At 40.2% G+C, this 25,848-nt stretch overlaps 2 protein-coding genes across 2 annotated transcripts; both read right to left on the reverse strand.

The window, feature by feature from the left end:
• Nucleotides 1-5,000: 5,000 nt before the first annotated feature.
• Nucleotides 5,001-23,997, reverse strand: Ifrd1 (interferon related developmental regulator 1). The gene is made up of 12 exons (XM_021179179.3): nt 23,717-23,997; nt 18,313-18,417; nt 18,094-18,178; nt 17,112-17,236; nt 15,741-15,898; nt 14,983-15,033; nt 14,713-14,891; nt 14,078-14,186; nt 8,786-8,920; nt 6,137-6,265; nt 5,760-5,855; nt 5,001-5,323 (listed from the first exon to the last, which is right to left on the reverse strand). Exons 1-12 carry the CDS (start codon nt 23,802-23,804, stop codon nt 5,234-5,236), a joined length of 1,350 nt encoding a protein of 449 aa, XP_021034838.1. The 5' UTR covers nt 23,805-23,997; the 3' UTR covers nt 5,001-5,233.
• Nucleotides 23,848-24,006, reverse strand: LOC147001222 (uncharacterized). The gene has a single exon (XM_085830315.1). It carries the CDS (start codon nt 24,004-24,006, stop codon nt 23,848-23,850), a length of 159 nt encoding a protein of 52 aa, XP_085686441.1.
• Nucleotides 24,007-25,848: the final 1,842 nt, after the last annotated feature.

Here is a 25,848-nt window from a genome sequence, read left to right on the forward strand (position 1 = left end):
CTGGAGTAGCCATTCTAATATCTGATAAGATTGACTTCCAACCCAAAGTCATTAAAAAAGACAGGGAGGGACACTTCATACTCATCAAAGGTAAAATCCTCCAAGAGGAACTATCAATCCTGAATATCTATGCTCCAAATACAAAGGCAGCCACATTCATTAAAGAAACTTTAGTAAATCTCAAAGCACACATTGCACCTCATACAATAATAGTGGGAGACTTCAACACACCACTTTCACCAATGGACAGACCATGGAAACAGAAACTAAACAGGGACACAGTGAAACTAAGAGAAATTATGAATCAAATGGATCTGGCAGATATCTACAGAACATTCTATCCTAAAACAAAAGGATATACCTTCTTCTCAGCACCTCATGGTACCTTCTCCAAAATTGACCACATAATTGGTCACAAAACAGGCCTCAACAGATATAAAAATATTGAAATTGTCCCATGCATCCTATCAGATCACCATGGACTAAGGCTGATCTTCAATAACAAAATAAATAATAGAAAGCCAACCTTCACGTGGAAACTGAACAACACTCTTCTCAATGATACCTTGGTCAAGGAAGGAATAAAGAAAGAAATTAAGGACTTTTTAGAGTTCAATGAAAATGAAGCCACAACATACCCAAACTTATGGGACGCAATGAAAGCATTTTTAAGAGGAAAACTCATAGCTCTGAGTGCCTCCAAAAGGAAACTAGAGAGAGCACACATTAACAGCTTGACAACACACCTAAAAGCACTAGAACAAAAGGAAGCAAATTCACCCAAGAGGAGTAGACGGCAGGAAATAATCAAACTCAGGGGTGAAATCAACCAAGTGGAAACAAGAAAAACTATTCAAAGAATCAACCAATCAAGGAGCTGGTTCTTTGAGAAAATCAACAAGATAGATAAACCCTTAGCCAGACTCACTAGAGGGCACAGGGAAAGCATCCTAATTAACAAAATCAGAAATGAAAAAGGAGACATAACAACAGATCCTGAAGACATCCAAAACACCATCAGATCCTTCTACCAAAGGCTATACTCAACAAAACTGGAGAACCTGGATGAAATGGAGAAGTTCCTAGACAGATACCAGGTACCAAAGTTGAATCAAGATCAGGTTAATGATCTAAACAGCCCTATATCCCCCAAAGAAATAGAAGCAGTCATTAATAGTCTCCCAACTAAAAAAAGCCCAGGACCAGATGGGTTTAGTGCAGAGTTCTATCAGACCTTCAAAGAAGATCTAATCCCAGTTCTTCACAAACTATTCCACAAAATAGAAACAGAAGGTACTCTACCCAACTCATTCTATGAAGCCACAATTACTCTGATACCTAAACCACAAAAAGACCCAACAAAGATAGAAAACTTCAGACCAATATCCCTTATGAATATTGATGCAAAAATCCTCAATAAAGTTCTTGCTAACCGAATCCAAGAACACATCAAAACAATCATCCATCCTGACCAAGTAGGTTTCATCCCAGGGATGCAGGGATGGTTCAATATACGGAAATCCATCAACGTAATCCAGTATATAAACAAACTCAAAGACAAAAACCACATGGTCATCTCCTTAGATGCGGAAAAAGCATTTGACAAGATCCAACACCCATTCATGATAAAAGTCTTGGAAAGATCAGGAATTCAAGGCCCATACCTAAACATGATAAAAGCAATCTACAGCAAACCAGTAGCCAACATCAAAGTAAATGGTCAGAAGCTTGAAGCAATCCCTCTAAAATCAGGGACTAGACAAGGCTGTCCACTTTCTCCATACCTATTCAACATTGTACTTGAAGTCCTAGCCAGAGCAATTCGACAACAAAAGGAGATCAAAGGGATACAAATTGGAAAAGATGAAGTCAAAATATCACTCTTTGCAGATGATATGATAGTATATATAAGTGACCCTAAAAATTCCACCAGAGAACTCCTAAGCCTGATAAACAGCTTCGGTGAAGTAGCTGGATATAAAATTAACTCAAACAAATCAATGGCCTTTCTCTACACAAAGAATAAACAGGCTGAGAAAGAAATTAGGGAAACAACACCCTGCTCAATAGTCACAAATAATATAAAATATCTTGGCGTGACTCTAACTAAGGAAGTGAAAGATCTGTATAATAAAAACTTCAAGTCTCTGAAGAAAGAAATTATAGAAGATCTCAGAAGATGGAAAGATCTCCCATGCTCATGGATTGGCAGGATCAACATTGTAAAAATGGCTATCTTGCCAAAAGCAATCTACAGATTCAATGCAATCCCCATCAAAATTCCAACTCAATTCTTCAACGAATTAGAAAGTGCAATCTGCAAATTCATCTGGAATAACAAAAAACCTAGGATAGCAAAAACTCTTCTCAAGGATAAAAGAACCTCTGGTGGAATCACCATGCCGGACCTAAAGCTCTACTACAGAGCAATTGTGATAAAAACTGCATGGTACTGGTATAGTGACAGACAAATAGACCAATGGAATAGAATTGAAGACCCAGAAATGAACCCACACACCTATGGTCACTTGATCTTCGACAAGGGAGCTAAAAACATCCAGTGGAAGAAAGACAGCATTTTCAACAAATGGTGCTGGCACAACTGGTTGTTAACATGTAGAAGAATGCGAATCGATCCATTCCTATCTCCTTGTACTAAGGTCAAGTCTAAGTGGATCAAGGAACTTCACATAAAACCAGAGACACTGAAACTTATAGAGGAGAAAGTGGGGAAAAGCCTTGAAGATATGGGCACAGGGGAAAAATTCCTGAATAGAACAGTAATGGCTTGTGCTGTAAGATCGAGAATTGACAAGTGGGACCTCATGAAACTACAAAGCTTCTGCAAGGCTAAAGACACCATCAATAAGACAAAAAAACCACCAACAGATTGGGAAAGGATCTTCACCTATCCTAAATCAGATAAGGGACTAATATCCAATATATATAAAGAACTCAAGAAGGTGGACTCCAGAAAGTCAAATAACCCCATTAAAAAATGGGGCTCAGAACTGAACAAAGAATTCTCACCTGAGGAATACCGAATGGCAGAGAAGCACCTGAAAAAATGTTCAACATCCTTAATCATCAGGGAAATGCAAATCAAAACAACCCTGAGATTCCACCTCACACCAGTCAGAATGGCTAAGATCAAAAATTCAGGTGACAGCAGATGCTGGCGAGGATGTGGAGAAAGAGGAACACTCCTCCATTGTTGGTGGGATTGCAAGCTTGTACAACCACTCTGGAAATCAGTCTGGCGGTTCCTCAGAAAATTGGACATAGTACTACCGGAGGATCCAGCAATACCTCTCCTGGGCATATATCCAGAAGATGTCCCAACCGGTAAAAAGGACACATGCTCCACTATGTTCATAGCAGCCCTATTTATAATAGCCAGAAGCTGGAAAGAACCCAGATGTCCCTCAACAGAGGAATGGATACAGAAATTATGGTACATTTACACAATGGAGTACTACTCAGCTATTAAAAAGAATGAATTTATGAAATTCCTAGCCAAATGGATGGACCTGGAGGGCATCATCTTGAGTGAAGTAACACAATCACAAAAGAACTCACACAATATGTATTCATTGATAAGTGGATATTAGCCCAAAACTTAGGATACCCAAGATATAAGATACAATTTGATAAACGCATGAAACTCAAGAAGAATGAAGACCAAAGTGTGGACACTGTGCACCTTCTTAGAATTGGGAACAAAACACCCAGGGAAGGAGCTACAGAGACAAAGTTCGTAGCTGTGATGAAAGGATGGACCATTTAGAGACTGCTGTATCCAGGGATCCGTCCCATAATCAGCTTCTAAACGCTGACACCATTGCATACACTAGCAAGATCTTGCTGAAAGGACCCAAATATAGCTGTCTCTTGTGAGACGATGCCGGGGCCTAGCAAACACAGGAGTGGATGTTCACAGTCAGCTATTGGATGTATCACAGGGCTCCCAATGGAGAAGCTAGAGAAAGCACCCAAGGAGCTAAAGGGATCTGCAACCCTATTGTTGGAACAACATGATGTACTAACCGGAACCCTGGAGCTCTTGTCTCTAGCTGCATATGTATTGAAAGATGGCCTAGTCGGCCATCAATGGAAAGAGAGGCCCATTGGACTTGCAAACTTTATATGCCCCAATATAGGGGAATGCCAGGGCCAAAAGAATGGGAATGGGTGGGTAGGGAAGTGGGGGGCGCTATGGGGGACTTTTGGGATAGTATTGGAAATGTAATTGAGGAAATTATGTAATAAAAATATATAAAAAAAAAAAAAAAAAGAATGGCATCGTGAAAGTTAAAGGCAAAAAAAAAAAAAAAAAAAAAAAAAAAACCCTCAAGCATCATGCTTCCTAGCCCCACCCTCTGCATCGAGGACACTGAGTCTGTGTGCCCTGAAATGCACTCATTGAAGCTATGTGGAGACTAATGGTTATGTTTTATGCACTGCCAAAATGCTTGCAAGGTGCCTCACAAGGGCAACAGAAAACACTTTTGAAATTGGCTAACCTAAGTCCTGGTTATGTATTTCTTAATAATCTATTTCTTAATTTCAATGTTTGATTACTCAAAGCTTTGTCTCGTTATGTTCCCAAATATTCAAAAATGTCTCACTCCCTGCCTGCCTTGACTCATTCTGAACTCTATTTCGGCCATGAACAGCATTTCTTGTTAACAAAGAAGCACCTCCAGTGGGGAAAGACCTTTAAATTCAAAGTGAAAGGTAAATGCTTCATCTAGCATGTCCTGCTCTTGGTTCTTTGGGGTGAAGCCTGGCAGCTTTGTGGCATAGGCTGACATCATTTCCCAAGATCTGAACACAAGGGCTTGAACGCAGCCTTTTGATGAGCTGATAAAGTATCAACCTTCCACTCGAACCCATTCCTCAAAACTACAAGTGCCATGTGTGTGTCATAAGTTGTCAATACTTTAGTGTAAACTTGTTAACCTTCTCATTGTGAAATACCATCTGCTCACTACACAGAATACGACCAAACATCACAAACACTTTATTTGTGGTTACCAGTTATTTTTACAGAGAATAAAGAACTCATTAATTTGTAACACTGTACATTAAATTAAAATACAACCCACCCCTACATCAAAAATTATTTAAGTTGACCAAGATAAAAAACCGTCTCTAAAAGCTTATATACATTAGAAGTAGCAAAAATAATAATAAAGGAAGAGATTAGAAAACAGCCATCAAATTCAGACATCTAGAAGAATTCTCCAACATCTGCTCTCTTATCTCGGCATTTGCTTCGAGCTTTTGTTCGAGCTTTGAAAGCTGCAGAGTTATATAAATGCTGAAATAGAAAAGAAAAAATATACATGGATCAGTAAGACAAGATATTCTTATAAACAAGAGGAAACAAACTAGGGGGGAAATATAAAACTCTCTAAGGAACTAGAGAAGTAACAGGCACACATCATCCTACAATAAAGGGCATGAACATTTCGCTACACACATTTACCTAAATAAAAACCAAACACAAGAAAATGGTGCCAATCACTACTTCAAATTATGGACTCCTTCTAGAAAATAAGCCTGGCACTCCACTAAGTTATTGCTCAGTACAACAGAAACACGCAAATGTTCCCATCACCAGGCAGAATCAGAGCTTTAGTTCCTAGAACTCCTCTTCAATGTATTTAGTCCTAAGAAGCAAAAGGACTCGAAGACCTGAAGAGAAACCAGAGAAGCTGTACATTTTGTTTAAAAAACAAAAACCAAAAACCTACCCTTTCAAAACGAGAAATCTTCATGGTTTTAAGTGTTGCAGCATCAAGCATCACAGGGGGTCCAAGCTCAAATACATTGCGAAGGAATTCATTTGTCTGAAATGAAAGAAGTACGGCGTGTATCAAATATCTATTTCACTGCATACAGTGAGTCTGACTACAGAAGTGATATGGCTCTCTGAAATAAGAACCTGAGTGCCTTAAATCCTAGGACTATGTAACGTAAAACTGTACACTTTCATAGAGCACCAGTAATATTCCAGCAGACATTTACTGCTTTTTAATGCCTGGATGCATCCTGGATATCAAGTTAACTTCAAAAGCCACTCTAGTCCTATAATTCCACCCCACTCAATTAAAGCAAGGATGTCACTCACCTGCAAGTGGTACTGCATCCCTGATCCAAGAACCTCTTTAAACGTGTCATAGGTATGTTTTTTGACCCAGCTATCAATATACATGCGCTCAGGACCAAATTTAACAGTTTCTGTTGGAAAATCCCGTTCCTATACAACAGAGGAGCCAAAATTATCACATGTCCTAAAATGGCCCAAACACAATTCCTATTCTAAAAAACAGTGATATAAAGGAACAGTATTTGAAACTGATATTTCTTTATCCAAATGTGGTCAAGCGAGTAACTACTGTCTCAGAGCAAGAGGGAAGGAACCTCGTGGAACTGTATAAACTTGAAGACACAATTAAAACAACTAATAAATTGGGAACAAAGCCACAGTTTTAAGTATCCTAAAACTTCAAAGGACTTAAGAAATGTGAAGACAAGTTCAAGTGTTTCTATTGCTGTAGGATGATGGGAGAAGAGGAGGCTGCCAAAAGAAATGGCACAAGACAAGGCGCAAGCTGAGTGAACAGATGGACCTCTGGACTCTACGAGAGGAAGTACGTAAAGATAAGTAGGTTAACAGACACGGAAATGGGAGAGAACAACCAGGAGTTCCAAGAAACCTCAGTTCTAGGTTTATTAAGAAAACAAAGCCAGGTGCAGCAACGTATACCTATAATGCCCAAAAGGTTGAGGCAAGAAGACAAAGTTCAACGGCAACCTGGGTAAGATGTTAGAAGAGAAGGGAGAAGAGAGATGTGTTTTGGAGGCAGGGTGATTCTGCCACAGCACCACAGCTATTCTTAAGAAGCAAGGGAGCTGTAGCCCAAGAGAAATGGACATTGCCAGTGGACATCCAGCTCACTGCCACAGGGATCCACGAAACCTGAGGAGACATGTGCATTTCACAACGACCCAGTTCCTTTTCTCTAAGCACAGTAAGGAGAAGGAAGTGGAAGGAATATGAATTCCATCTAGGCTTACATAGCTTGTCACTTAACAAGCAATCTCTTTGAATCTCTTCTGTGGCCTACAAAATGAAGCCACCTATCAGTTATTACAGGTTTAAGAGAGAGCATGGTCTATGAAGTGACATCCTGGTAGTCAAAAAATATATTCTATATTCTTTCACCCTTTGTAGTTTCATGGAACATGTAGACCTCAGAGCTTACTCCCCAATCATTTCTGTAAACTCCTTCTAAACCCTTATCTCTTCCTCCTTCCTAAAGATAGCTAAGCCCCTCTGCTTCCTAACTCAGGGATCTGCATCTTTCCCTTCCTCTTCTCCCTCTTCCCCACTTCCTGTTTCACTGAGTACACACATGGAGTGTGCACATGGAGGCCAGAGGGCAACCAGTGTCAGTCCTCGCCCCATCTTCCACCTAGTTGAGATCAGGGTTTCTCATTGGTTGTATGCCACCGTGTACAACAGGCCCATGAGCTTCCACATTCTACTGTCTCTGTCCCATCTCAGTGTAGGACACTGGGACTATAGATATTTGCTAACCGTAGATTTTGGCGATTCAAATGCAGGTCCTCAAACTTGCAAGGCAGATGCTTTTACTCACTAAGCCATCTCCCCAACCCTCATTTATATTTTCAAACTATCATTTTTTTGATCCCTTTCACTAGCAGCTAACACAAAACAGAACAAAACTACTAGCTGTTTATACCACTCTAGCTGCCAGTTCTACCCCTCTTTAAGTCTTATAGCCATGCCTATTAACAGATATTGGGGACACATTTCTTCACCTTCCAAACCACTGACCTGGCTTTTCTCCCAATGCTTCATGGTCTAGCTTAAATCCTCATATACACATCAAGTCTTTTTTTTTTTTTTGGTTTTTTGAGACAGGGTTTCTCTGTGTAGTCCTGGCTGTCCTCGAACTCAGAAATCTGCCTGCCTCTACCTCTCAAGTGCTGTGATTAAAGGTGTGCGCCACCACCGCCTGGCTGATTAAGTCTTGAATGCTCATCTGTTCCACCCCAAGAAAAATAAACTCTTCTTACCAACCAACCAAAAGCAGTTAGGTCTTCAACTTCAAGAGACTGCCTCACCCATCCTAAAGAAAGCTCATCTCAACCAAGCAGACGAACCCAAAAGGCTCTGACTGCCATGTGGCCTTTGTAAGAGCCTAGGTCTTGTTATTTTGGATTTTTAGCACCCAGTCCTCCCACAGATCAGAGAAGCTTACAGGCAACATTATACCAAACCTTAAGAAGCACAGAGTGTCTTTGTCTCAGTCACAGAATTCTGATGTGAGACGTAAGGTAAGATGCTGCCAACCACAGACAGATCTCTATTTCTTGTCTCCAGTGTGGTATAAAATTCAGAGCTTCGCATCTGCTAAGGACACAGTCTCCATCCGGACAGTGGCTTCAGTCCTCCTAACCCTATAGTAAGTGCTTCTGCTTTGCAGGACTTCATCCCTGTACTGTTGTGGGTGGTAAAGGCCTGACATCAGGGAGGTCTCCATGCAAGCATTCACCAGCCCAGCCCAGCCTCTCAGACACAGCTTCACAAAGGAGTCAGCTCTTCCCTATACTGTTAAGACCCTGCTCTGGGGTTTAAATGAGGAAATAGCTTTGGGCTACAGTGAAAATCAAGTAACAAAACACAGGTGCTTGCTTGAGTCTCTCATTTCAGCAAGTTGCCGGCTGTGCTGTCACTGACGAGGCCTACCTCCACAGCCCTCAGAACATCTCTGAAGACAGACCGCTGCTTTCTCTTGTCCACTTTGGCACGGTGTTTATTTCCATCTGTAGCCAGAGCCCGGAGCATCTGGGTCAAAGAATCCATATCTTCATAAAAAAAGTCCTGACCAAGGAAACAGATTTTATTTCACTTATTTTTCATCTTTTACATCTTCTGAAATTGACAAAAAAAAAAATACCAGTTGTATAAAGCAACACAAATTTGCTGTTTATGGAGATTTGTGCACAAATAAACAGGCAGATATTATGCAAAAATTCTAACTACAAAATAACACTCTCCTTCTGAGTATAACTAGCGATCAAGCACAGGCTGTGCTGTGCTGTGCACATGACCTGGGTTTCTAAAGTTCCACAAGGCAGACGTGCCATCTGTTCTGGATACCTGATCACTCAGACAGTGGCCCTCAACACACAACCACTTCTATTTCAGAGGTGCAAGTTAATCACAGTGCTTTTTCAGATGATGTGATTTCTATTTATGGCCACTGTCTCTAATAAGTAGTAAGATGCAGCAAGAAACACAATTCAATAATTTAATTAAAGACAGCTAGCTACTTCAATCACTACTGGGGGAGGAGCTGATACAAACTTGAAATCAATGTGGTATTCTTGCTTTTAATCTTTTATTAATGTATCAACTTGATTTGAATGCTGGTATTTCTGATTTTCCTTAGCTCTTCTAATAAATTTTTCCAACATGCTCCAATTCAACCTAAGCCTCTCTTATATGCCACACCCACCAGTAAGGTATCTTATATATAATATATAATTAACTATTACATCAGACCAATGTTATAATATCTTTATATTTAAATACCAATAAAATTGATTGTATCCTAAGATGATACCATTTTACTTCTAAGAGTTCAAGGGCTGCTAATTTTCCACTCAAATTTTACCAATTTGTTTTCTTGGTTCTCTTACTTTTTAAAAAGAATATATGAAGTTTTCAAATCTGTGAAGACAAGTCAAATTTGAGGGATCCAATACACTATCTTAATTGGATCCAAGTACTGCAAACCAGTGCCAATGATCCTCAACTGTGGAAGACTGCACCTCCCAGGTCGCTGGCTTTGTCTGGAGACATTTTTGGTTGTCACATTAGGGAAAGTGATATTGTCATCTAGTGGGCAGACTCTAGCAAGGGATACAGCCAAATACCTACAGCGTACTAGAAGCCTTATCGAGCTCCTAACAGCGGCAGTGCCAAGGCTGAGAAATTCCAATACAGTCTATGCAATGATGAAACTCAATCTAAGGACAGCTGGGGAACCACTAAGCTCAACACACTATTATTAAGTCTTGGAAATGCAAATGCCTAACACAAAAGTTTCCATAAAGTAAACAAGCATAAAAAATAAAAAAAGAAAATACAATACACTCAACAAAGGCATCCAATAAACAGTATCAAAAGTCTACTTTATTTATTAGGATATAAAAACTGTACACTCTTGAACAAACAAAAAAAATGGGCTCTGGAGATATAAACCAGTCAGTCATCAGTCTGACACAATTTAAATAGGATAGAATTAAGGCAAAATGAAATTATAAGAAACTTCTGAATAGGCTTGGGGCAAAAAGTTTAACATCACTGAAAGCATTACTCCTGTATGAAAACATCAGCACAGTAAAAAATGAAGCAAGCTAGGATGAAGAGATGGCTCAGTGGTTAAGAGCACTGACTGCTCTTCCAGAAGTCCTGAGTTCAATTCCCAGAAACCACATGGTGGCTCACAACCATCTGTAATGGGAACTGATGCCCTCTTTTGGTGTGTTGGAAGACAGCTACAGTATATTCATATAAATAAAATAAATATTTAAAAAAAAAGAAAAAGAAAGGCAGCAAGCTGGGTCCTAGCCAGCTGACTAAACTCTATTAGATAAAAATTATAGCCCATTTTCGTATAATGGCAAACACCTGTCTAGAAAATCACCTGGAAAGCTTACACTGAAATACAATTTGATCCCTCCCCAATTCACAAGAGCTAAACATGATCTCTAAAATGGTTTTATCCTGCTCTACTTCAGCACAAAGACTTTCCCACTTCACTTTTGCCAAAGAACAGACATTTCACACTGGGTCAGTTTCCTATCTACAAAGGCAAGAAAGAATGCCAAGGTGCTCTTTTGAGACTGTAATTATCAGACTTAGCCCCAAGGAGCTGTTGTTGCTGATTTAACCTTCTGTTTCATTATATATTGTAGCATCTCCTCTGTGCAATCAGATGGAAAAGAACAGGGAGAACTGGGGAATACTACAAGCTGACCTGCTTCCCTGCTATCATGTTTTGAATCAGAACATCACAGGGCCTCTGCTATTTTATAATAGATGTTGCTGGAAAGAAGCCACTCTCAATCCAATCAACATCTAATATAAAAGGCTACCTCCCACTTACCTGACATAGTCACCATCATTTTTCCTCTTTAAAGAAGAGGACACTGAGAAATAGAAGCTCTCCAAGATCAACTAGGAAAGGTGGCAGGCAGGAAAGTGTCCAGGCAGCATGGCTCCAGAGGCCATTGCTTCCCATACAGATATACAGCAAGCACACAGTAAGCTAGTACAGTAATCAAAGGAGTAATAATTTCTACAATTTTAAATACTCACTAATAACTAACCAACTAATCTGCCAGTTAACAGGTTTAATCTTACATTCCTCTACTGGCTAGAAATGGCATTTTCCTTTAACCCTTTTTGGAATGCCTCTTAAAGGTGAAGTAATAATGTAGTTTTAGTTTAAATTATATTTTAAGTTTTATTCCTGTCTCCAAGGTTCAAGAAAGATTCACCACACTGTAATAACCAGGCTAACAGTCCCACAGAACAATTATGTTAGCAAAAAGTTCTGAGTAATTAAATACTTATTTGCTATAAGAATTATTTTAATTCTGCCTATGTAATTAATCAACCTGTTTTTTTCTGATTCTTAAAAAGGTTTTATTAGTATAATAATTATATATATTGATTTATTATATATATATGGTTTTATATAGTTACTTAAAAATCAACCTGTTTAGCAGGGCGTGGTGGCGCGCGCCTTTAATCCCAGCACTCGGGAGGCAGAGGCAGGTGGATTTCTGAGTTCGAGGTCAGCCTGGTCTACAAAGTGAGTTCCAGGACAGCCAGGGCTATACAGAGAAACCCTGTCTCGAAAAATCAAAAAATAAACAAACAAAACAAAACCAAAAAGACAACTGTTTTAACTAAATTTTTTGCAGTAGTAGGACCTTGGTTACACTTAGCAAGTGCTCTACCACAAAGCTGTACCTATAACCTTGATTTAATTAACTTTAAACACTATAACTGCCCACATGTAAAAGCTTATTAAAAAAAAAAAAAGGTTCTATTTCTAACCCAACTGATTGCTGTTTAGTGGTAACTACTTGCATCACACACTAAACATATCCAGATGTGTTACCCTGGCTAGCCTATACATTTTATTAAGTCAGAGAACAAAAAGTATTTGGGTAGTAAAACTTAAAATGTAATTTAAACTAAAACTACACTATTACTTCACCTTTAAAATGCTTTCCCTTTCTAGCCAGTAGAGAAATGCAAGATTAAACCTGAGACATCTAGTTTCCATATCTAGTTAAGAGTCATCAATTAACTCAGTAAAGTGAATTGATTGTTAAATTTGAGTCCAATTATTAAATCGAATAAACTGATTCCTTAGCTGCTCACAGTTTTAATTTACCTTCATTCTTAGCTGCTACCTTCCTAATGAAGGGGAGGGGGCTACCACCCCTTCACACAGGCTGAGTATTAAAGCCTAACCATTTGAGATTTGGTACAGTCTACAACATTCGCTGTTCTAAAACTTACGACTAACCACAGCTTCATCCTGCAAATACCGCCTTTCTCCTTAGGTTAAAACTCAAAGAGGATGGACCGCCCAGGAGGCCTCATGCTTACACAAAGAACTAGAGGCAACTGAGAAAAGCAGGAGAAATGGCCCTCCCCAACAGTCTACTCTGACACATATGTACCAGAAACATCATATATACTGGATTAAGAGTATCTATGGAATATAAATATACATGTATGCATTCAATAACAGTGAAAAAAGGAGGCCATGATATAAATATACTTGTATTTTTGAGGCAAATTTAGCCTGAATATGTCGAGGAACTTACTCACTCATCTATAGATCTACCTGCCTCTCCATAGTGCTGGGATTAAAGTTATATGCTATTAGGATTGGCTCAAGGCCATGAATTTGAAGAACAAGAAGGGGTGTATTCGAGGATTGGGAGGGAAAAATAAAGATAAATGTAATTATATTATAATCTCAAAAATAAATACTTTAAAAGCACTTATTAAGTAACCCAAGGTTGGAAATAACGTCTCCTATTTAGTTAATAATTTCCCACATATTTGGGTTTCCCTATGACTTTTTTCCCATTTGCTACTATGACAATAAGGAGTGACAGAAACCTTTGTCCTTTACTTGTATTTTATGTGTATGAGTGTTTGCCTCCATGTGTCTCTTTCCACCATATCTGTGCCTGGTGTCCTCAGATGCCAGAAGCCATGGATCCCCTAAGACTGGAGTTACAGATGGCAGGTAGTAGATAGGTACTAGGAATGAAACTCAGACCCTCTGAAAGAGTAAGTGCTCTTGACCTCAGCCATCCCTCCAGCCTGTTTCTCAATTTGAAATGCCAGCACATTGAATGAATTAGTATCTAGGAATAAACTGACCTTTCTAGTAGCAATAAAAATTATGAACAGGGTAAACAAATATCCAGTATGCCAAGATAAAATCCTAGAACAGAGGACTTCCAGTTCAAACTTAATGTAGTACCAGTATCAGGGTCAATTAGGACAGCGGGTCAGATATTTCTCATTTAAATACCCTAAGAGGCCCAGCCACAGTAATTAACACCTGCATATAGACAGTGGTTAGGCAAACAGAATCCAGAGCACTATCAAAAGCAATGCTAAAGAACAACAACAGAACTTTCTCTCACCCCAAACCTATGCTGACTGGTGGTTCATCTCTTTGTCTTAGATTATAAAACACCACATGCCTAAAGTCAAGTATTTGTGAGTAGAACAACATTCCCTTAACTTCAGTTCTACAGACAGCAAGAATGTTTCTACCAATCCTACACCAGATTATACTCTCAAAACCAATCACAAGTTCTCAGGTGACCAGCCAATAAATGTATTTATTATCCAATTCCTAATTTTGACAGTGACAATACAAAGGAAAAATGGTCCTCGTGTGTCTCCTTCTGCCAATTAGATACTCACACTCTCCATTCCTCTGGCCAATTCAAACAGAAGTGCCAAAGATTCGCCAGCAGCAATTCTCATGTTTACATCATCACAAGAAAGGAGGCTTGGAAGTTTATGGAAATGCCTAGAAAATAGTCATTACTTTATGAGTACAACCAGTTATGTTAACTAAATGGTTTTTGTTTTTTTGTTTTTTTTTTAAATGAAACTAAAGGGTTTAGAAAATTGGCTCAGTGGCTTAATAGCACTTGCTTCTGTTCTTGCAGAAGACTCAAATTTGGGTGCTAACACACACATCAGGCAACTCACAACTGCTTTTAACTCCAGTACCAGGGGATCTGATAACCTCTGCTGGCCTCTATGGGCACCAGCACTCAGGTGGTACACATACACACATGCAAGCACACACACATAAATAAAAATGAAAGTAGGTTGAAGAAAGGTAATAGCACTGGCTGCTCTTCCAGAGGACCCAGTAAAATTCCATGCACCTTCATGGTGATATTCAACCATCTCTAGTACTAGGGAATCCAAAACCCTCTTCTGGCCTCCAGGGAGAATGCACTCATATGGTGCACAGACATACATGCAGACACCCATATACATAAAATAATTAAAGAAATGTATATATAGAAAATAAAAATACATACAGCTCCAGCTTTTTCTTCACCTCATTGATTGGGCATATGGTCAGTAATAATGTCCACGCGAGAAGCGAGCTGATGTGAAGCACTGTATTAGGAGTGCTGCAAGTAACATTAGTGTCTTTCTCTTTAAGATAGGACTTGGTGAAGATATTTTCTAAGCATTCCAGAGTTGAATACAGCTCCTGAAAGAGAAATAATATGCAGTAAGACCAGGACTATCTTCAATTAAATAAAATAAAAGCACTAACTGGAATTAAAAATTATTCTGCTTACAGTGATGTCATCTGTGGCAATAAAACAGCAAACACCAAAGCAAGTTGCACACTACAAAATAAAAGATATTAATGACCATTAGATTCTTGTTATACATTTGCTTTTAAAATTCAACGTGAAACCTTTCTCAACGACTTCCCTCCCTAATTCCCACACATAGTGTAAGGAGATGGGAAAGGCGGAACAGGAAGCAGAGGAATGTCCGACAAGGAGATTTTAGACCGAGCGCTGATATCAAATATCAAGACAACTTTACAACAGGGATTGTTTCTCTTGCGTCTTCCTCTTTTGCTAACTCATGAAACTAGAAGGAATATTGCACAGATCAGCTTCCATGAAGCACAAAGCAGAAAGAAATCTAGTAAAGTTCAAGTGATTCTCAAACTCCCTCAAGTATCACACAGTCAGAGATCTGAAAGCATGCTCAAACCCTAAGACAGATTAACAACACTTCACAGGCTACCTCAAATGTCTGACATTTATCCAAATGTAGCTTTTCACGAGGACTTAACCCAACAAACACCAGTGGCATTTAAGCTCCAACCTACCTTAACAACCAATTATCTAGTACCTGGGTATGGTCTTTAATCCCAAAAGTAAACAATGTATTCAAATGGAAGACTTTAGAGCACAAAAGAGAATTTGTCTTAAACTGCTCACTGTTTTAAGACAGGAGAGTAAAGTACTAGTAAGATCCTACTACTTATGGCTTGGGTGTTGAGTCTGAACAGACCTGTAAATTTTAATCTCATACTTACAGTCTGCCTAGCCTGGATACTAGCTGCTCCATCACAAATTATTTTTTTTAGGATTGGTCCAAGAGTCTTTAAAATCTCTTCACTCTCAAATCCAGGGCCCAGCTGAATACAAAGAACAGATGCTACTGCTGCAGCCGCACGCTGCTCGTCACTCTTTCCTGGAAAAGCAGCGGAGAAGCAAGCAAGGCAGATTTTATTTTCAGTATCAAGTGAGTGAGTTTCCAAGGTAGTAGTTTATAAGGAAGCATCTTTATTTCTGAAACCCATACTGTATTCCAGGCTTAAAATGCTCAAATGCTAAAAACAGATAAACCTCAGTCAAACCACAGATAAACACACATAGCTTAATTTCTCCAATGTTCCAAATAGATTTGCTCATCTGTAGACAGAGTCTAGTATCCATCTTGAGGGATTATTTTATTGACTGCAAAGGCAAATGGTTCCTGTCAAGCTCTGCCTTCTAATTCCTTAAGGAACTCACACTAACAGGGCTGCTACAGTAACCCTAAGCATGACTTACCTAAGGGCATATGCAGAGTCCCTCTTCTGATTATTTTAACAAAATAAATGATTAAAGTAAAAGATCTTTCTACATAAAGATAAATTTAGATCATTTTTCAAAGACACACACAGTAGAAGGTTTGAGCAAATACTGAAATTAAAAAAAATTTTTTTTGAGATGGGGTGATCTCACTATGAGGCCTGGTGTCTCATTCCTGTTACTGAATTGCTCACATAAACTTCCAACCTGTCTTCCTGTTCATAGCAATGCTCAAGGTAGAGATCTGAGCCACTGCATCTACTGTGTTGTGGGTGCCAGGAACAAATCTGGGTCATTAAATTGTCTCAGCAACCAGTACACCTACTTAGCCTGGTTTGCTGAGATGACGTCTCTCACTGCCCTGGAGCCTGTTTTGCTTTACGAGGATTCTGAAGATGGCCTCAAGTTCTCAAGCTCGTAAAGCAAGCAACCCTTTCTCTTTATTCTTAGAAATGTCACCTTTTACAATAGGAATTCCAGAACTTCTACTACACAGCTATAAAACTCAAATATGCCAGAGATATTCTAAATATGATGTTATTTTAGAATATAACTGTTGTTTTACATGCAAGGGAAAATTGGGCTGGATTCTTATAATGCTTTCCCATGTTTAGAAAAACAAAGATGTCTTGCAAAAACCCTACTTTCAGTTGCTATATGATGCGCTCCTCCCTTCCCTATGTAACCTGAGAATGGCAAGAACCTCTTCTGAGTTAACAAAAAATGTCACTCTACCCTCCTTAAGATCTGTTTATTAGCAAAAGTTACTGTAAGAAGAGAGCCAATTCCTTGTTGGTTCTGCACAGGTCTGTCAAGGACTATGGCATTACCTTTTTTCAGACAGCGCTCAATGCTATCAGTTAAAGTCATTCTTCTCTCGAGAACAAACTCATACAGCACTTTTGAAGACAGTGCATTTTTAAGACCTTCAAGAGCTGCCTGTCTTGTCTTCGCACTATTGAAAACAAATTAAAAAGGAAGAACTAGTTAGAAGACTGCTATAACTAATGACTTCTAAAGACATGTGATCTCCGTGTCTGTAAACAAGCTCCAAGCATCTATCTTTCAATAATACACTTATATGATCTCAAAATAAGAGGTGCTTTTGCAGTGTTTTCTATCAGAGCACTTCTCTTTATTGGTAGCCACAACTCTAAATGACTGTGTAGTATTTTGTACTTTCAATGTATAAAACATTATGTGTAAGACATGCTATGTAGTACGTATCTTAAGTAAATTCGGCTTCAGACCACCCTACCCCTTTAAACCAGCACTTATTATTCCGTCCAACCAGTCTCAACTTCCTGAGCTCAAATGAGCCTCTCACCTGTCAGATCCTCAACCATCTGGGACCAAAGTCATAAAACACATCTACATCTACATGCTACATATTCATGCTACATCTTCTGGGTATCTTATTTCATCTGTTCAATTCTAAAGATACCATGAATAAAACTTACCTTTGACAGTTCTCATACCCATAACCAATTTAGTGGAGAAACAACTTAAAGCAGTTTGTCCTGGTAAGCTGAAGATCAACTTTTAGTACTATAAATTTCAACTACAAAAGTTAATATATGCTACTATGCTATAACAATGAATAATACAAACCAATTTAAATGCTGATAACATGCTACTACGCACACTAATTGGCCAAAGCAACATTACATCAGACAAAGTAAACAAATCCGAGCTTCAGAAAAACATACTGCTTTACCAGAGAAATGCACAAAGTACATACTAAAGTAAAAAGTACATACTAAAGTAACTGGTTAGAATCACCCAGAATGGAAAGCTTAAAACGCCTCTTACCTCTTATCAAGGGTTAGGTCAATTAATCCCTTCAACTTGTACTCTAAGTCTTCTTGAGTTCCTTCCTCATCAAGAACTTCTGGTCCTACAGAACAGAAACCAATACTGTAACAAAGCAGGGAAAATGTAGATTGGGAAAAGGAACACTATAGCTCACATACAAGAATCCCCACGTCATCTTTGTACGGCAAGCCACAGGTATACATTTAAAACTCCTACCGTCCTCCGCAAAACTGGAAGGATCGCTATAGCCGCTGCAGTGGCTCATTGTTTCAATGGATGCATCTTCATCACTGAAAGGTTGAACAGTCCGATGCGGGCCACCTATTAGGAAAAGGAAAGAGATGAGTTCTCTTTGATATATATATATATAGCAAATTCCCTTTTTTTTTTTTTTTTTTTTTTTTTTTTGGTTTTTTGAGACAGGGTTTCTCTGTATAGCCCTGGCTGTCCTGGAACTCACTTTGTAGACCAGGCTGGCCTCGAACTCAGAAATCCGCCTGCCTCTGCCTCCCCAGTGCTGGGATTAAAGGTGTCTGCCACCACGCCCGGCTAGCAAATTCTTAACTTGGAAATGATCTTACTTAAAAGTGATCTTGTAATAAGGTCAAACTTTTTGTAAAGAGACAATTAAATTGCAAAAGAAGATATGTAACATTCCTAAAATAAGTTGATTCATCAAGTCTGTACTACAGAAGGTCAACTATTTACAGTATGAAGCAACTGCAGAAACGTACCAATCATCAACAGTGAGAACTAGCTTTAGTAAGCAGTAACCAGTAAGTAAATAGCCTCTTGTTCAGGAGTCTTATTTTAAAGGCAAGTGCCAAGTTCAAAAGGGGCAGGTTTTAAGGTAACAAAAGAATAGCAGAAGTTCTATATCTGATATGTTACCTGAGCTGGCATGGAATTCATTATGAAGACAAGGTTGGCCTTAAATTCACTGCAATCGCCACATGTCAAGCTCCTTAGTGCTCGGTTCACCAGGATGAACATGTGTGTGAGCTGTGGGTCCCTCCTTGAATTCCACCATGTTTGAGACAGTGTCAGTTTTAATATTTAAAAGTGTGTGTTAGCCGGGCAGTGGTGGCACATGCCTTTAATCCTAGCACTTGGGAGGCAGAGGCAGGAGGATCTCTGAGTTCAAGGCCAGCTTGGTCTACAGAGTGAGTTCCAGGACAGGCAGGGCTACACAGAGAAACCCTGTCTCAAAAAACCAAAAAGAAAAGAGAAAAAAAAAATACTGTATGGTAAACTGCAAAATTCTGGAATTCCCCTATCTCAAACTCTCTGTAGGAACACTAGGATTATAGATTTTTATACCATCCTGACTATACATGGGCTCCAGGAACTCCTATCTGCAAAAGCTGTTTAGCCATCTGCCAGTTAAAAAAAAAATTACCCTTTTAAAAAAAAGGAACTCAGGCTGTGGCTGTATAAACCTTTAATCCCAGTACTTGGAAGACAAAAAAGGCAAAGGTCTCTTGAGTTTGAGGCTGGCTACATAGGGGTGGTTCCAGGCCAGCCAGGTTTACACAGTGAGACTCTGTGAAGATTCCAACCATATCCTAGAGTTTAAAAATACCAATGCTATTACCAAAAATAATTTAACTAGCATATTTTCAGAATAAATTCATAATTGAGGGATTACACATTAACTTAAAAATTATGAAGTAGTGAATTACTTTGAGTCCTGAGCTAAAATGAGTCTCATATTCTGACCATAAAGTGACCTGGGCAGCCTGATTTACCTGCATTCAATTTCCTTGCATTAGTAAAAATCAAAGACTACATACATCAAATATCAATTCCTTATAATAACTAGTAACTTTAATATTATAGAGTACATTCTGCAGGAGATGCTAGGATTACCACCTGGACAGAATACAGAAAAATGAACATGAACTACACAACAGAAGTCAATCTCATTTACCCACCAATGTACCTAACCTCTTCCTTTGGCACCTATTATACAAAGGTTTCACCTACTACCTTTTATGCACAATCTATGTGCAATTTTACAGAAATAAATTTCAATACTAAGCATATCAAACACAATCACATCATACAGGAGTATAGAAAATAATGTGTCCTATACTACAATGTAGGAGTGTTCTACTAGTACATAAAGATGTCATTAAGTAGCATTATACAGTCATCTTACTATGTATAATATACTGATGTAACAGTGTATAGATGCAGACAATCGCTGCCAACCAATTCCCACCAAAGACTGGGCGAAAAGGTTAAGTATCAAAAGCCCATAAGTATATTAATTTCATCATGAAAAATTATAAAAAAATATAGATTAATGAGCATTATATTTGAATGCATATTTTTAGAACTTCAATTTCTCCAGAAATATTTTAATGTATAATTATTAACACTTCTGTACACACATCATCATGATTAATACTTAAACTTTAGGTATGAATAAAAATCAAATTCCTCAAAAAAATTAAGTTCCTGTATTTTTATTGTCATTATTACCTTACTTTTATTTACTTATTCCAGTTTGGGGCAACAGTCGGGCTCTGCAAGCCAATCTCACTATATAACCCAGATTAACCTTCAACTCCTGCCAATCTTCCTGCCACTCCAGCCTCTCAAATCCTAGGATTAATGGGTGTTAATTTTATTTTATTAAATCCTCTAAAATCAAGCCTGTTAGAGTTAGGCTTTAAATAAGTTGCTAAAACAACAACAACAACAACTACAAAAAAAAAAAAAACAACTCTATGCAGAGAAGTTGGCAAAACTTTAAGTGACCTTGAAATCTGCTTGCCTGATACCAAAGTAACTTGGATTAAAGTAGGAAAGCACAGAGAATAAGTGAGGCACCAATGCCAACATTTCTTAATCACTGTGCTAGGAAAAAATAAACACCAGCCTATTTCTGGATCTTTCCTCATGACAAATTATGCTAACAGCTGAGTATATTCTGAAGAATCTTACCATATTTACATACTAGCCAATGTAATTTTAAAACTGTTCATATGTGGCCTGTTTTGAAGATTATTTGTACACAACTTTAAGCTTCTGTCTCTTAACTAACTGGTTTGGTTTCTTCATGATTCCAGGAAGGGGTTTGAAAGGGCAAGGAATGACTGGCAGGACGCCTCAGCGGAAAAGGTGCTTGCTGCCAAGCCTGTCCGCCTGAGTTCATCAAGCCCTGGGATCCACACAGAAAATGTGTTCTGACTTCCCTATCCGTGTCTTGGTGTGTTCACATTCACGCACAAATAAGTAAAAGCACTTTTAAAGCAAGGAAATTCATCTTGTAAGAATGTCTAACATCTAGGTCAAGCTTACCTTGTAATCCTGACTTAATAACGAGCAGGCACTCTACATATGTGAAGTCCTCCTTATTTCTCAGAGGCTTACTATACAAACTTTTTTCCTTAAAAACCCTGTCTTTCATGCTAAATCTATGGCTTTACATCTGCTATTCCAGCAATCAGAAGTCTAAGACAAGAAGCTGCCTTTGTTTGAGAACAGCTGATGCTACAGTGAATTCCAGAGCAGGCTACAGATTGAGACTGTCATAATAAAAATGAGAAAAACAAAAAAGAAAACACAAAACATGAAAATCCACTCCTCAGGTCAGAACACTGCTGTGTAAACTTATCCACGCATGAGATCAATTTCCTTGGTTTCCTACAACTCTCCAATTACTTACAAAGAATATAAATAAAAATCCAAGACCCTAAGCAACAAACTGAAGGCTGTAGAGAGTCACTTAAATCAGATTTATTCTCCCTGTCATCCAAACTTCAATAGAAAAAGTGGTTTCTAAGTAAAACTTTTGCTAATTTCCTTTCGGACTCAACTATTTAGGAAGTAAAACACACGTGGCTAAAGTAGAAAATTACAGAAAAGCATTCTCATCCAGTCTCACTTGCTAGAGGTAGCTTTTATGGTAACAATATCAAAGCTTGCAGTTTCAACAACCAAATCAATTACTTTCCTTTTATAGATGCTTAAAGTGTTTACATTACATATGCTAAAATGCAGTGTTTAAACATGTATCTTTTCTATGAAAAAGAATTTAAAAGATAGCACTGATGCAGTCTGATGGCAGGTCAAATACACCTTGAGGCAAAATGTGTCTGTCCTAAGAAAAGAATAATACTTGTCAGGAAACTACAGAAAGGAAGGGTGTCTGTGAGGCGGAGACCTCTGTTAACATCTGTTTCCAAATTGTCAGTGTTTCTCCATTATTTTCATTTCATCTTTTTAAAAGGAAAACTTTAATAAGACTAGTAAGACTTTATGAAAGAACTCCGGTATTTATTCAGGAGGGAAAGCTTAAACAGAAGTAGCAGGGGCCTTGATTCAACCACAACTAGGTTACATGAACAGTATTTCATAACTTCACAGTGAATTTCACCACGCATTCAGGAGAAAGGGAAAAAATATCTAAAGATACATTTCTATTTATAATAGTTCATACCCAGCCAGTTATCACCTAATGCATGATCAAGAGCTTTCAGCTCTCCAGACCCTGGAGAAAAACTTTTGCATTGCCAGTCTCCAATATTTAACATGAAAACTGGTCATTCACTTTTCTAATATCATTCGAATGATCAAAGAGTAGCAGCTAGGTCAACAAATACCTCATGGCTATTATCTTGGTGTGGAACGACTGGGGGCATTCCAATATTCAACTCCATAAATCATAACAATTACTTAGTGAGATGACTACCCATTTCAATACTACTCGACTTATGTCTTGTGTGCAGTCTTGTAGAAGGGACCTTCGGTTGCAATCATTTTTTTTTTCTTAGCCATATGTTAAGAGAATCGTACATTCAGTTCAGCAATTAACCATCCAGAAAAAGCTTAGTCTTAGCATGGAAGGGGAAAAAAAAACAACTTATCCCTAACTTTCCAGCCAATTGCAACCTCGGCTTCTCACCCCTCTATCACTGCATGGAACCTATAGAATGCAGCACAAAGGAGAACGCGGTCGCCTAGGCTGGCAGCACAAGGGCTGCGGGGGCTCCCGGTTTCTGCAGGCTCCGGGTTAGGAGTGGAAGCCACGCTAAGGGTGGGGCGGTGGCCATGGCTTCCGACGCCTCCACCCGGCCTTAGAGGACCTGCGAGACGCGCAGGAAAGCAGCGGGATGGAAGCCACTCGTGCCTCTGCGTCACCCTGGCCCCATCACGCAAAGCTCAGGCCTCGTGACGCAAAAGCCGGTCCAAGCCCGCTGGACGTTTGACACTCCCGAGAACTCCATGTTGGAGGGAGAGCCACAGGCAGCGCGCAACAGCGGCAAGCCACCAGCGCTCCGCCCCATCTCTAGCTCGATAAAGAACCGGACAGCAGGCAGCGACGTCTAGGAAGAACGCCAAGTCCTGGTCACCCTTATTCTGACTCTCCCTCCAGCCCAAGGTCCCACTTCTCCCCGCCCCCAGGGCCGGAGCTCCAGCACTGCTCCCGCGTGCCAGCTCAAGAAGCGCGAGTCCCAGGGCATGATGGGAACTGCAGTTCAGCCGTACCACGCGCTATGCAGACTTGGGCGTCCGAAGCGAAGACCGAACTACAAGTCCCACCGCGCCCCAGGCCGGAGTCTCCCGTTCGGCCGGCCAGCCGGCTCCCGGGCGTGGGGACACCCCTCACCTGCCGTGGCCGCCGACGTCGCTGCCCCGGAGCCGCCGCCACCCCCGCCACCGCGGTGGGGAGCGTTCCGCTTCTTGTTCTTCGGCATCGTGGGCCGCCCGGTGCCGCCTACACTTGGAGCTCAGCGAGGATCAGCCGATGGAGCTGCACTGTCTACTCGTGCGTCTGTGCGGCGGGCGGCTGAGAGGCGAGTCTCGGGCTAACAAGAGAGGCGAGGAGCGGCGCGGGTGAGAAGCGGCAGCAGCAGCAGCAGAAATCCCCGTGAAGAGCTGCGAGCGGAAACGATACATGTTTCTCTCTAGCGCGGGAGCGAAGGCGGGGTGGCCAGACCACGACGCCTTAAGTAGCCAGACGGTGGCTTGTCGTCACCATGCGTGGGCGGGCCTCCATCGCTCGCTGGCCAATCGCTGCAGATCTCCCCACCGCGGCGTCCACTGGGGCGGTGCCTGCATTCGGACTCCCATTCCCAGAGCCTCAGTCTGCGCTCGGTGCCTGGGCTGCCATGCCTTAGGGCCGCGTGGAGCTTTGGGAGATGTAGTTAGCGAGAGGGCGCGGCCTTCTCCGGGCTCCTCCCAGTCCGATTGCGTCGTGACCTCGTCCCAACGAGGCGTCCGCCCTGGAATTCACCCGGGTAGTCACCGCGATGAGCCATGCGGCAGTTATGCAGCTTGATGAACGTCAGCTTGATGAACGTCAGCTTGTAAGATCACGTGTAACAACCTTTCCCCTGCTAATATGAGGCCCCTGTCCAAGCACAACCATACACTCCTGTGGGTTCAGGGACGTGGGCTCCCCACCGTCTAAAAAAAGTGTGCTTTCAGCTACTTCAACTTGTATTGTTCGTGGATCTCATATTCTAGACTAATATCTCAAATAACGAGACTGATGATTCAGTCTCAGATTTTCTTACAAAGATGTGGCCTTGATTCCACCTGCCAGTTTGGAGGTCAGTTTGGGATAAGGGTTTATGAGAAGTTCGCAGCTGGCAAAACATACATGAGTTATATCAACAGTCACAAAGGGGTTTATTTTCTCAAGGTGCTCCTGTTGATCTGTTTTCCGTGTCGCAACACCCAGTCCTGTTTTCAGGAGCTGCTAGTAGGTTCCTATACTGTCCATATGACAGAACAAACTCACTGACTCGTGCAAGTGACTCACTCCACCTCTCACCTCGGCTTCATTCTATTTCAAGTGACGATAGTAAGTCTTTCTCCATCGTAATGTCCCTCTTGTACCTTAAGCCAACTTAAATTTTTCTCTCCTTTACTGCCATACCTTAATAGTCAATATATTATCTTCCCCCATATTCTGTAATTTATTCACCATAATTTATTCAGTTTGTTCATAGTGTGTCCCCCCACTCCCCACAGCAATTGGTTTTAAAATGAAACGCAAGGCTGTATCTTGATCTCTAGCCATATGTAGCCTCAGTTAATACCAGGTCACCCACTTCCAATGTTTCATGCCCAGGAAGGCTGATTATTTACTCAAGTGTCTTGTTTGACTAATCCACCTACCTCACAGATCTGCCAGTCCTCCTAACCTAGCCTCTCTCACTGCTTTCCAGATATCTTGTTCTTCTCCTGAACTAAACTGGTCTTCGTTTCCAGTACAGGGCTCTTTTTGTTACTTTGACTTCATTGTTCATCTTGCTTCCTGTTCTTAAAATGAATGCCCTAACCACCACCCCCCATCTTCATCTTAAGAATTATCTCCGTCTATCAAGACCAGCTCAAACACTATCACCTTCACGAAGCTTCGTCCTCACAAGTCTTTGACTTTGTAACGCTCTGCTGCCACTCACTCTCCCTACAGATCGATCACAGATGGACTATTCACAAAGATTCGATTGGAAGAGCAACGTTCAAGTTTTGCTTTACTCTGTGTTCTCTTAAAGAACAAGTAAACTACACAGAGCATGGCTACCAAACAGGGACGCAGACATGCACACAGGCCCCCACTAGGTCCCTTGTGTCTGGACAGGCACACCTGAAATCTGACATGAAGTGAGGGTTCTCAGTAGGTGAGGCAAAGAGCTATACATGTTGACGACACTTTATAACCACAAGCTGAGTTCTCAAGATAAGTTGATATACAGAACAGTAACTTGCTGCTCTGTGAACCCCATCCCC

This window comes from Mus caroli, unplaced genomic scaffold (assembly GCF_978045245.1).
Source record: "Mus caroli unplaced genomic scaffold, Mus_caroli_1 scaffold_14, whole genome shotgun sequence".
NCBI classification, from domain to species: domain Eukaryota; kingdom Metazoa; phylum Chordata; class Mammalia; order Rodentia; family Muridae; genus Mus; species Mus caroli.

Bases quoted from the DNA above. Each gene is read 5' to 3' on its own strand.
- Ifrd1 (XM_021179179.3), bottom strand. From the start codon at position 23,804: ATGCCGAAGAACAAGAAGCGGAACGCTCCCCACCGCGGTGGCGGGGGT. The intron at 15,899-17,111 runs GTAATGCCATAG...CTGCTTTTCCAG, and splicing joins TGAGCGCTGTCTGAAAAAAG to GAAAGAGTGACGAGCAGCGT. The intron at 5,856-6,136 runs GTGAGTGACATC...CTTTCATTTCAG, and splicing joins GGATGCAGTACCACTTGCAG to ACAAATGAATTCCTTCGCAA.
- LOC147001222 (XM_085830315.1), bottom strand. From the start codon at position 24,006: ATGTATCGTTTCCGCTCGCAGCTCTTCACGGGGATTTCTGCTGCTGCT.